The sequence below is a fragment of the Physeter macrocephalus genome, unplaced genomic scaffold, assembly GCF_002837175.3.
Source record: "Physeter macrocephalus isolate SW-GA unplaced genomic scaffold, ASM283717v5 random_108, whole genome shotgun sequence".
Taxonomy (NCBI): domain Eukaryota; kingdom Metazoa; phylum Chordata; class Mammalia; order Artiodactyla; family Physeteridae; genus Physeter; species Physeter macrocephalus.
Window position 1 is genome coordinate 88,221 of NW_021145381.1, and position 12,209 is coordinate 100,429.

General features: G+C 55.2%; 1 protein-coding gene across 8 annotated transcripts in view; it reads right to left on the reverse strand.

The window, feature by feature from the left end:
- Positions 1-1,266: 1,266 nt before the first annotated feature.
- Positions 1,267-12,209, reverse strand: part of COPZ2 (COPI coat complex subunit zeta 2) — a 20,984-nt gene continuing 10,041 nt past the window's right edge. Inside the window, exons 2-10 of one of the 8 annotated variants that reach the window (XM_055082364.1) lie at positions 11,353-11,524; positions 10,147-10,221; positions 8,136-8,379; positions 7,528-7,619; positions 7,038-7,093; positions 6,278-6,355; positions 4,235-4,286; positions 3,571-3,609; positions 1,267-1,610 (exon numbers count right to left, since the gene is read on the reverse strand). In XM_055082364.1, coding sequence (XP_054938339.1) covers positions 1,563-1,610; positions 3,571-3,609; positions 4,235-4,286; positions 6,278-6,355; positions 7,038-7,093; positions 7,528-7,619; positions 8,136-8,379; positions 10,147-10,221; positions 11,353-11,493 — 825 coding nt within the window. In that variant the 5' untranslated portion in view covers positions 11,494-11,524 and the 3' untranslated portion in view covers positions 1,267-1,562. The other 7 variants (XM_007109438.4, XM_024130458.2, XM_028483955.2 and 4 more) reach the window with 7 other exon arrangements.

Here is a 12,209-nt window from a genome sequence, read left to right on the forward strand (position 1 = left end):
ACAGAGTGTTTATAGTCTGTTTACATAACTGTATATTTATCATTTTCTCTAATTGCAAAAGTAGTCATGCCCATTATAAATATCCAGTTCTGGAGACTTTTATAATGTAGGACGTGATAACCCGCAGGGACTGCCTCTACTAACACCCAGGGTTCGCCACTTTCTTTCAGCAGCGTCACAGCTCGCAGGGCGTGTCCAGCCCGCTGGTTGCTAGAGCAACGCCCTGCCTCCGCGTTTGGAGAACTGCGATTAACTCGCGGGAGCAGGGGTCGGTCCCCTCCCTGGGGGCGGAGTTAGTAGGGGGAGCGGGACCCGGAGGGAGCGCGTTTCCCACCTATCCCTCCAGGTGGCGCTATAGGATCGTGGATAAGGTCCTGGGAATGGGCTCCCCGCGGCGGGGGGCGCCGAGGGGCGGAGCCAGGGCGGGGCGTAGACTTGCGTTGCAGCTACCCAGGGATTGGAGGGAAACGAGCTGTCCCAGGCGGAAACGTTAGACACTCTCGGGGACTTATGTACGTGACGCAGAAAGTGTATATGTCAGAGAAAGAAAGGGAGAAAGGGGCGGTTCTAGAACGGGGAGAGAAAAGGGGTGTCGTGTCCCCCGAAAGTCACTCCATTCTTCCCATTTGCCTATAGAATGCCCCTCCGCCCGTCTCCCCCTTTGGACCTGCAATTCTTCACACCCTCGAGCGCACTGAGTGCTCTGGACACAAACACAAGGCGGGAGCTGGCCGGTGCTTCCTCACCCCTAGTATCTGGGTCTAGCCATGGCAAGCTTGCAGGGCTCTAGTGCCCAGGGTATATGCCAGCAGAGGAATTCCGCGGCAACTTCCCAGGCAAGCCAAGAAAAACAGGCGTGCTGTTCCTCAGTTTGTCCGGAGGAAACCTTACGCCCTTCCCTCCTGGAGGCTGAGAGTGGAAAAAGCGAGTCGAAGAATTCCAGCGGGGCCACCGTGTGTGTACCATCTTTTGCTCTCCTTTCCCCCGAAAACGCACCATTCCTCCCATTATGACTCTTTTACCCTGTCACACAATCATACCCAGCCCTCTACACCACATATAGGGCCCCAGTATCAGTGTCGCACCCCCTCACTGTGTTAAATTGTCTCCTCTCACTTGACCCACCCCTCTCCCCAGTCACACAGCCACAAGGATACACCCTGGAACTGGGCATCCAGGAGATGAGCCCCAGAGTGCAGAAGCCCTTATCAGAACACCCCCCCACACACACACACACACCTCCCAGGTCAAGAGAGAAAGCGACCATTGGCAGGAGACAAAAGCAGGTTTATTTGGGCTCTGGGGCCAGGGATGCCTAAGGTCTGAGTTAAGGCAGCTCAGCTGGTTCTCAAGGCCCAAAGAGCAGGCCAGGACAGTGAGAAGGGGTTACTCAGTGTTGAAGCCAAACCTCTGCATCTCAGAGTCCCTGGCCAGAGACCTCAGGAGTCAGTTCTGGGAAGGCCTGGGGATATAGAGGGGTCTCTGGTGTCCCCTGGGGTCTTTGTGCTTTTGCCAGGATTGGGGGAATGGTCTGGGGGCAGGGAGCCTTGAATGCACAGCCTTCATTTCAGTAAGGACCATTTAATTTGTTCCTTGGCAGACTGAAGAACCTGGGTGGGGCGGGGGTGTGCAAGGTTGAGAGAATTACTGTGGAGGAATGACAAGTACATTAACACTACAATGAGTTGGGGGAGGGGGGGGTCTACAGCCCCTCTCTACGTGTCCCTATAATCCCTGGTCACTAGGTGGCAGCAGCTCATCTCTGCCTGCCTTAAGTGGGGCCGGGCCGTGAAGATGGAAAGAGCAGCTGTAACTGGCTGCAGCCAACAACCAGCCCAGGCCAGAGCCTGCCCAGCTCTCCGCCCTTGCATCTGCAGCCCTGGGTGTGGCAGCAGCCCTGACTCCCCACACCATGCCATTCAAGCTCCCGCCCACAGTGCCACGTCCAGGCAGAAACGGGCCCAGGCCTGACACTTCCTGTGCTCAGACACCTCAGCAAACCCCTAGCTCTGACTTTGGCTGGAAGTAGGTCCTCAACACCCCACCCCAACCCGCTGCTGATGTGGCACAGCTGGCAAAGGGCTCCTGGGCAGACTCTGCTGAGGGTCACCTGCACTCAGATGTGTTTACTCTAACATCCTGCTGAGCAAACAGCCTCAGCCCCATGTTTACACAGATCCATACGACTGTGCACACACCATGCCAACATGGTGGGGACCCCAGGTATGTCCCTCAGGTTGTCCCTCCAGCCATCAAGCCTCATTCCCTTTCGAAGAAGGTCAATCCCACACTGTACGTCCCTTCCTCCTGCCCACTCCCCCTCCTCTCTCAGGGCAGCCTGGCCCTGGAGTTCTCCTGCTTCTCTCGGCAAAAATCTTTCTCCTCGATTCATCTCCCATTCACTACCTGCAACTTCCTTGGTTTTTCTACTCAAGAATTCCATTAAAAGTGCTGTGGCTTCATTCTTTCCCCCTTTGGAAAACAGGATCTATGCCAAGAGCTCTCCATGCATTAGCTCATCTAATTCTCATAATAACTCTATGAGGAGTGTCCTGTGATTATGTGAGGCCCAGAGAAGTTGAGTAACTTGCCCTAGGCCACCCAGCTTGTAGGTGATAAGGCACAACATACATCCTGGGATGACTCACACCAGCACTCCTGTTCTTATCTGCTCTGCTCATTGCTCCTTAACCTCTTTAGCCCTGAAAATTGCCATGCGGCTGCATTCATCTCAGCAGGGTAGGAGGAGGCACTGGGAACTGGGAAGAGGGAGAGGCAGTGTGAGCACGAAGGGCAGTCACAGGAAAGTGGGCACCACACCTGGGGCCCCACATGGGATGGTACAGGCCCATCTGAGCTTGGGCCACTACAGCAGGAGGTAGTTAGTGCCAGGGCAGGAAGTTCCATAAAAGCAGGATTAGTCTGGGCAGACAGACCTGCGGGCAGACAGAATGGAGGTCAAGCTTGACAAGCAGGAAGTTTGCACAGCTGGGAAACCAGTCAAGCCACAGATCCAGAAACCTCACCCCTGCCCCACATGCACTTCCAGATAGGACAGGGGTAGACTTTTCCATAGTCAGGTCACTCGGGGACATGGTGGCAAGTGGTAAGAATTAGATCCCATCATGGATTTAAGGGTCCCTTAACAATCTCAGCGTGGACCCTAAACAGCAGGGGTGAGGGTTTGGAGGAAAACTCTGTTTGGTATCCTTTCTAGGTTGGGGGAAGCATCAGAGGCCTAAGCCCCCAGATTACTTTGGGGAACAAGTGACCCAGCCATCCCCAGGGTGGGCAGGTCATCCTGGGTTTTGATCCAACTATACCAAGCCAGGAAGGAGATAAGGTGAACTGCTAGGAAGGTGTCCATCATTTATTAATACCCAGCTCCACATCACCTAGGGGACCCTGGAAGCCTCCAATGACTGTCTCCAAGAGATGGCCTGACACTGTCATCCCTTCCCTCCTGCACCCCTGACTTCTCAGCCTTGATAGCCCCAGTGGGTCCCCCTGGGATGCTCTGCTCTCCTCCCACTAACCCTTTCCTGGCCAAGGCAGATGGAGGGGGCCTACCTGGGCCACACTGTGCTCAGTTAAGCCGCTGTCATCCGCCTGCAGGGAAGCAGAGTCAGGGTGGTCAGGCCAGGGCGAGGGTGTTGGGTGAAGAAAGAGAGGCGAGGGAAAGGGCCTTGGGGGTAGTGGCGGCGAACAGACGCAGTGATCAGGGGATCCAGAGCTGTACATGTATCACCGCTTAGTGGAAGTCCTAGAGCTTCTTGTTTGGGAGCCCAGGGCCCATCTATGGCACAAGGTGGGTGAGAGAATGAGGGGGAATAAAGATGAGAGGAAAGGTTTCATCCAGACATAAGAAGCCAAACTGGGCAGGGAGGTTCTATCTATACACCCCCAAGGCCAACCTCAAGGCCAAGGCAGCCACCAGGTGTCTCTGTGAGGATTTATTTATTTCCCCAGTCTGTACTTCCCACTAGGGAGGATGGTGAGGTGTTTGTGATTCTACAGGGGGAGAGGACAGAGATCTCTGTTACTAATTGACACTCCTCCAAACTGCTGCTCCCCCAACAAGTGCATCAACCCAGTGGTTGCTTCTGCTAGAGGAGCTTGGGTTCCCACCATCGGGGTTCTGGCAGCTCAGATACAGGGAGGACAGGAGGTGGAGAGGATGGGAAGGGTAGCCTGGAGGAGATGGGAGGGAGGGGGGATGCAGGATGACTCTTACCCTAAAATTCACTTTCTGGATCACTTGCTGGGGGTCACTCTCCAGAATCACGCTACAAGATGAGAGAGAAACCGGGAGGAAAATCAGCCCCATGCTTCCCCCTGCCTCTGCTCCCTGCTAAGCCCTTCCCTTCCCCGCCGTATCCTACATTCCCCCTCCAAGGTACCTTCCTGCTGATACTCCTCAAGCCAGAGCCCTCCCTCTCCACGGAGTACCCTCAGCTCTGATTCTCCCACACTTCATCATCACTGGGCAAACACTTAGAGATCAGGTGAGGGCAGGCCCGTCTAGAACAATCAGGTTGTCAAAAGCAGGGACTCAAAAACTGAGACCTCTAGAGAGTTCACTTCACCTCTGGGTCTAGGGATGGATTCAGATGCAGGGAAGGAAGAGAGGCCCCCCCCCCTGGGGTCCCTATCTTGTTTCACTATTATTTTATGCCACAGGGTCATGCCACACATGAAAGAAATGGAACTCCAAAAATCAGAATCTACCTTCCCTTTTGACAGACCCAGTTATGGAGGCTCTCCTCGGCTAGTTGACACTCTTTCATGATGCCCTGGGGGTGTTCTGAAGCCATGTGTGGGTGTGTGCAGGGGTGAGAGCCAGTCCCTGTGGGTAGGTTAGGGCCCACGGGGACTGAGTGACTGCCCTCCTTACCCAGGGAGGCTCCTCCAGGGCAGAAGGAAGTGAACAAACATTTCTTGAGAGCCTCTCCCAGGCCCATCACAGGGGCACTTGCAGCCCCAGATCCCTCACCAGGGGTCCTTTAGACAGAGCATCCTAGGCCAAGGCTCCAGTTCAGGTGTTGCCTCCACTGACACTTCCCTGATTTTCACTGGAGGGAAACTGTGAGCCCCTCAGGGGGCAGAAACTGGGCCTTCTAGGGGCACAGACCGGAAGCTGATAAAGCTTACACCCTCCCTTGTGAAGGTCCTTCCAAGGCCCTGCACCTCATTTGTATTTGTAATTGTGTGTGTGTGTGTGCTTTGCTTTCCTTAAAGACAGTCTACCAAGTTGTATATGCAAATTGTATATTCCACAAAACCTGGTTTTATTCCCCTCGCTCTTGGGTCCTAGCAATTAGCACAAGGCCTTGCAGCAGCACCAGCAGGAAGTCAATAGCCGTAGAGGGAAGGAGGGAGGAACCCCACAGTACCCCACCTCCCAGAGCCCCTGTCCCCCAGCAGTGTGGTACAGTGCTGTGGAAAGAGCACAATCTCTGGAAACATGCACATGTTTTAGATCTTGGCCCTGCCACTCCCTAGCCATGTGACCTTGGGGACTTGAATCTCTGAGCCTCTGTTTCCTCATCTATTAAATGGATGGAATGACAGAGGCCTGTGGATGTCTTTCAGGTGATCCGTTTCCATTACCCTTTGCCCCAGAGCCAGAACTTCTTTTTTTCCCTGAGTATTGCGCCACCCCCATGGAAATTCACTAACCAACCCTTCTCATAAGAGTTCCCACCCTCCTAAGACTATAATCTTATGCCAATAGTAGGAAACATTTATTGAAGGAAAACCATGTGCTTCACTTGCATCACCTTATTTAATCCCACACCCTTTGAGGCAGTTCCCTTACTGTCTCCATTTGAAAGATGGAGACAGTAAGGAAAGTAAGTAACTGGCCCAGGTCACACGTCTAGTTGGTGTTGGAATGAACCTCTAAGAGCAGGAGGTGTGGCAGCAGCAGGGCTTGGCCTGAAGGAAGTCTTCCCAGGAAGGGGCAAGTATCTGTGCTGCCTGCTTCTCCTGGGTGCTGGAAATCAAACCCCAAACCCTGCCCAGTCAACAGTCAGCCATAGTTGGACATCAGATTACTTTCTTGGGTGCTTCTCTTTGGCTAACACTGAAGTCAACCTCCATCCTCATGAGTGGGGTGGGGGGGGGAGGGACACCGGGAATATGCTGGGGGAAGGGAGGGAGAAGTTGGCCAGAGAGCCAACAGTGAGCTGGGTGCAACCTAGAGCTGATGACTTTCAAGGGCACCTCCCGCTGTGAGTGTCCCTGATCAGCCCCTCTTCCCTCCCCTCCTCCTCACCCGCCATCCACAATCTCGTCCAGCACCAGAAAGGCTCCGTCCATGTTCTCCAGCAACCAGCGCTTCTCCACGTTCTTCCTGAAGGCAGACACAGCTCTGGAACCTCCCCATGGCCAGGAGAAGCCGGGTCCCTGCCTAGGTGAGGCGGACCCGCTCTCTCCAAAGATTGCCTTATTTCCCACCGCCCATCCCCCGCACAAGCACAGGGAAGGAGGATGTCAAGGGCAGTGAGGGCAGCACCTGGGCAAGGGACCCCTGCCCAGAGCACGGGTCTGCTTCCTTGAGCTCCTCTTGCCCACTGCCTCACACTTTGAGCAGGGACCCTGTGCCCACCCTTAAGCATTTCTTAGGACTTCAGGTACTACAGCCTTACTGTAGTTAATTGTATCGACTGTGAACATTTATTTTTGGGTTATCTGCGTTTGGTTTACCCAGGCCACGTTCACTGGGGTAGATACCAGATCACCGAATGGCGGTGGAGGGAAAGTCACCCTGAGCTTCAAGTCAAAAGACCTGAGTTTTTATCTCTGATATAAATAGCTTGTAACCTCAGGCAAATCACTTAGTTTCTCTAGACCTCATTTTCTGGCCATACCATTGCTTGATCAGGTAAAGGGCAGGGTCCTTGCAGAAGGATGCTCTGGCTCTAGCCTTAGTCTTGTGGGGACTTCAGGAGAAAAGCAGGGAGGAAGGGTCGCGCCTCTGTGATGTACCAAGGTCTGGGGGATGGGAGCCTTGGAGGATAGAGGACCTCACTCACCTTAACACATGGTTCAGGGACTCAAACAGGCAGGTAAGAACAGACATGAGCATCAGCTGGGGGTGGGCAGATAATGGGAGGAGGAAAACAAGAGAGCTTGAGGTTGAGAAGGCCAAAAGGAAACCTCAGAGCCTGACTGTGTGGGCAGCTGTCCCTCTTCAGAGAGGACATGGCTGGAGCCTGACTGCAATTTGACCTGAGAGGGCCCCTCCCCTCCCCGTGTTTGGGTTGGAAGCACTGGAGTGACTGCTGTGGGACACTCAGCACATCCTTCTCCAGTGATGTTTAAGACACAGAGGCTCTCTGCAGAGGACTCCGTTTCTGGTACCCAAGGAATCTAAGGAACATCATGGATATGCACTGTTCCAGAATGAACCATTCTGGCTGCTCCCAGTTCCCCAGAGTCTAGAAGGAGGGGTACCAGTGGTGAGGCTCCCAGCTTCTACCCCAGAATCCAAGCCTCCTTGTCACTCCAACCTCCTGAATTCACCTCGTTCTCGTAGGATGAGCCCACCACATACAGGAAGAGGTCAATGCTGCTCTTGTAGACGATGGTCATGCCCCCGAAAAATGCAATCTCACCTAGAAGAGTGGGGGGCGGGGTGTCTCAGTTCTGGTCACCTCTGCCTGGCCCCTCCTCCCCATCTCCAGCTCTGTGCCTCTTGCCCTATTTCCTTCTTCCCCTTCCAGAGAACCTTTGCAAAGGAAATTCCCTGGTGGTCCAGTGGTTAGGACTCCACACTTTCACTGCCAAGGGCCCGGGGTTCAATCCCTGGTCAGGGAATTAAGATCCCACAAGCTGTGAGGCCAAACAAACAAAGAACCCTTGCAAAGACTAGCACCCTTGGAAAGACGCACGCTAGGGACACTACCATTAGGCTACTCTGTGTCCCTCCCCCCACCCTCTACTCCATTCCTAGCACCTGACTGCCTCATTCTAAGAAGTCAACAAACCTGGTTCAAGGCTGACCTTTTGCCCACCATATGCAATGCCTAAGACGAGCCCCAGGCTAGTGCGGGCCCCTTCCACTGAGAGAAGTCCAGGCATGCCAGAAGCAGGAAGAGGGGGGGTTGAGAGGGAGGGGAGTGAAGGCTCACCAGAAGAAGAGAGAAGAGAACAGCTGAGCAGGAGAGGAAAAAGCACCTCTGAAGAAAAGGGAATGGCCTGTGGGTGTATGAGGCCGACGGGGACAGATGTGTCCAGATGAAGATGATGGTGTGCATCTGAAAGTTCTGCACGAGCAAAAGGCGGACACTTACTGTCAGTCCGGCTGGTCTTGTTGAAGACATTTTTCTCGAAGGCCATCTGCTCCTTCATGGAGGGGAATGTGTCATCATAATACTAGGTGAAAGGGAAGGAGAAAAGGTGACAGCTGTTCCACAGAGCTTCCTCCCTGGATGGGTGGCAGGGAATGGTAGGTGCTGGCCAAGCGGGACCCTGCTGCTGTGCCCCATCTTCCCTTGACTGCCCTCTAGGCCTGTCTGCTTACTGTTTCCCCATAAACACAAATTCTGAGCAAAGAAAGTCATGAAAAGTAGAAGAATTTTGAGGCCTTCTTGTGGAGTCCTGTCCTGATTTCTTTTTTCTTTCTTTCTTTCTTTTTTTTTTTTTTTGCGGTACGCGGGCCTCTCACTGTTGCGGCCTCTCCCGTTGCGGAGCACAGGCTCCGGACGCGCAGGCTCAGCGGCCATGGCTCACGGGCCCAGCCGCTCCGCGGCATGTGGGATCTTCCCAGACCGGGGCACGAACCCGTGTCCCTTGCATCGGCAGGCGGACTCTCAACCACTGCGCCACCAGGGAAGCCCCTGTACTGATTTCTTGAAGGCCTTTGTACATTCCGCAGATGTGCAGCGTGCTAAAGACTGCGGTGGTCACTAGGCCACACTGTTTCTACACTAACCTGAGTCTACAGGAAAGAAGGCAGAGCCAGGGGCCCTTTAACACAATAATATCACAACAGCTACTTTATTATCCACATTATATGGATGTGGAAACTGAGGCGTGAAGTCAGGTAACTTCCCGGACATCTCACAGTTGTAAGGGACAGAGTTGGGATTGAACGCCAACGATGGTCTGACTTCAGACAGGGTTATGGTGAAGATGAACTATCTAAGGGAAAGTTCCTGGCACACACTGCCTAATTAAGTCAAGGCTGTTTTGTTTGGGTTTGGTGAGACTCTCTCTCTGACTCAGTTCCTGCATCTGAACATGGATGTGATCTGCTGGGAGGAGGCCCTGGAACTTCTGGTTGCCGAGCCACCTCTGACCAGCTGCGGCAAGAGATGGTCAGCTCAGCTTTCAATTTTCCGAATGTGGATTTTGCCACTTACTACCCCATCTGCAGGCAAATTAGCAGTCTCCCTGCTGGCCACTGCTGTGGTGAACAAGCTCATTTCAATGTCATGAAGTCAAAAAGTTTCAACCCATACAAACGAAAAATCTATAATGCATTTCGTAGCTAGTTTAGGTGCCATAGCCCTACTATAGTTAACTGTGTTGATGGTAGACATTTATTTTTGGATTATTCTAGTTTGGTTTATCCTAGCCATGTTCACTAGCATAGATACCAGATAGTTGAATAGTTGGTGCAGTGCAAACCACCCTCCTGAGCTTCAGGTCAAAATACCTGAGTTTAGATCTGTGTTCTGATATTACTACCTGTGACCACAGGCAACTCTTTTAGCTTCTCTAGACTGCATTTTTCTCATTTGTGAAATGAAAGAGTTGGATTATATAGTCTTTAAAGTCTTGTCTGGTTCTAAATCCTTAGTGTTTACCAAGCTGTAGAAGAAAAGTGGAGGTCACTTGTTCAGAATTTGGGGACTAGGACTCCGGGGTCCCAGGCCAGTGGAAAAGATGGTGAGAAGACATTTTAGGGAACATTTTAGAAACAGAGGAGACAGCCCCACCCCCTTTCAGGGGCCAGCAGTCTGACAAGGCAGGAGGATGGACAGAATGGCCTTTGGAGGGGTCTCAGCTGAGCTGCTCTGAGTCGCAGAGCCCACAGTGGGGTCCCTCCTGCCAGAAGAGGCAGCTGGGTGGGGACTTCTGTTCTTGGGCCTGTGGCACAGTGTCTTCAGGGGCCCTCCGGTGAGGGTGGGAGGTTACCTTGGCCAGCAGACGGTGTCCGTCATTATCTAGGATGAAGACAGCCTTGATGGTGTAGAGGGAAGGTTCCTGCAACTGACACGGGGTGGGGTGGGCGGGGGGAGAGCTCCGTTGGCCCCTAATTCAGGGCAGACCCCCTGTCATTGGCTCTACGGGACCTCGTGGTCCCAAGAGTCAATCCTCAGGCTCCAGCGACCTCAACCCCAAAGGTCCACAGCTGGTTCCGGCCCAACCCTATGCCACATGGGCCACTCGGGTGCCCGCTCCCCTCCCAAGCAGATGGTCCACTGCAGGCCCCGGGTGGGCGCTGTGCCCACTGGGTGCGGAAGGTCCGTCCGGGCCCAAGTTCTGTCATGCACTGACTGCTCCAGAGCCCGAGTCGGAGTGTATCACAGAACCTGGGCCGGGGGGACAGCGGCGCCGAGCCTTCTCCTCCAGCGGCCAGCGGCCGAGGGTGGACCCGCGCTCTCCGCGCGCCCCCAGCCCCCGGCCCGTCGGACTCCACAAGCACGCACGTCAGCCCGAGGCCCGGGGCGGCTCCGCGGCTCCCTAACCCTCCGGGAAAATCGCAATCCAGCCCCGCCGAGCCGTCCCCCCGCCCGCGCCTACTGCTCCAGAACTTCGCCCAAGCGGACGCCAGACCGGCCTCCTCCCGAGTCCGCGCGGAGGAACTTTTCTGCCTGCGCGGGCGCCGCCCCTCCCCGGCCGGTCCGGGCGGCACCAAGTTCCCCAGCGCCCAGCGGGCGACTTGTGAGCTGGCGCCGCCCGCTCGGCCCCCGACGCCGCCCGCTCCGTACCCGCAGCCCCGCGGGCTCCCGGCCTCGGGCGGGCGGCGCCGGGCCCCCGGCCGGGGCGGCCGCGGCCCCCTCCCCCGGGTGCGGACGTGGCCAGGCCTCCGGCCGCTGCATTCCGCTCGCCGCCTCGCGCTGACAGCGCCGCCCCACCCCGCCCCGCGCCCCCCGGGGCCGCCGCCCGCTCCTCCCCGGCAGCCGCCGGCCTCGCGTCCGCCCCTCTCTGCCGGTCTGCGCGTGTCCTTCCTTTCCCCGCGGCCCTTCCCTCCTCGCCTCTCCGTTCCCGCCCTCTCCGCCTAGCGCCCACACCCCAGCGCTCCTTCCCCCACCTCTCCTTCCCCTCGCCCTCCTCGGCTCCTCAAAGCCCAGAGCTCCCCGCATCCTCCGTTTGTCCCAGGACCGGCCCCTCTTTCACCTCCTGCCTTCTCTCTGACTTGTGGGTTTGCTTTGCACCGACGTCCGCAGGCTGTCCTGCGGGGAAACAGGACAGCAGAAAACACAGGCAAAGTCCAGTTTGTCTCTTGACTCCTGGTAGGTACCGTTGGGACAAATACATCAGGTCATCCTTTGGGTCGCAGAGACAGGTTCTAGCAGTGGGAGCAGATGAGGGCAGCTCTTAGAGAGACCCCTCTGCATAGAAGAGTTTCTCCCACTTCTCTCACGCGACTTGGGTTAGGGAGCCATGGCACCCAGACGCTCTGGCAGAAGTCTCCCAAGACACAGACACGACACAATCTGAAACAAGACAGATGCCTAGCAGCACAAAGGCTCCACCAGTGAATGGCATCAGGCTTTGCCATGCTTTGGTTCCTTTGGCCTAAGTACGCCAGAGGACAAGCTTTAGCTTCAGCATCCTCAAGGCCAGTGGGAAATTCACACTCCAACGGTACAGAGTTTACAGTACTTACCCATTCACCCATCACAATACCAGGCATGCATTTTACACTTAAGCACTTTTCACGTACATTATCTAATATAACTTATGCCTGTGAGGTAGGTGTTCTCATCCCCATTTTAAGCAAAGGGAGACTCAGAGTCTGTGTGATCTTTCAAGATCCTTCAGCTAATCAGTAGTTGAATGGGGCTTCCCTGGTGGCGCAGTGGTTGAGAGTCCGCCTGCCAATGCAGGGGACATGGGTTCGTGCCCCGGTCCGGGAGGATCCCACATGGCCACAGAGCGGCTGGGCCCGTGAGCCATGGCCACTGAGCTTGCGCGTCCGGAGCCTGTGCTCCGCAACGGGAGAGGCCGCAACAGTGAGAGGCCCGCGTACC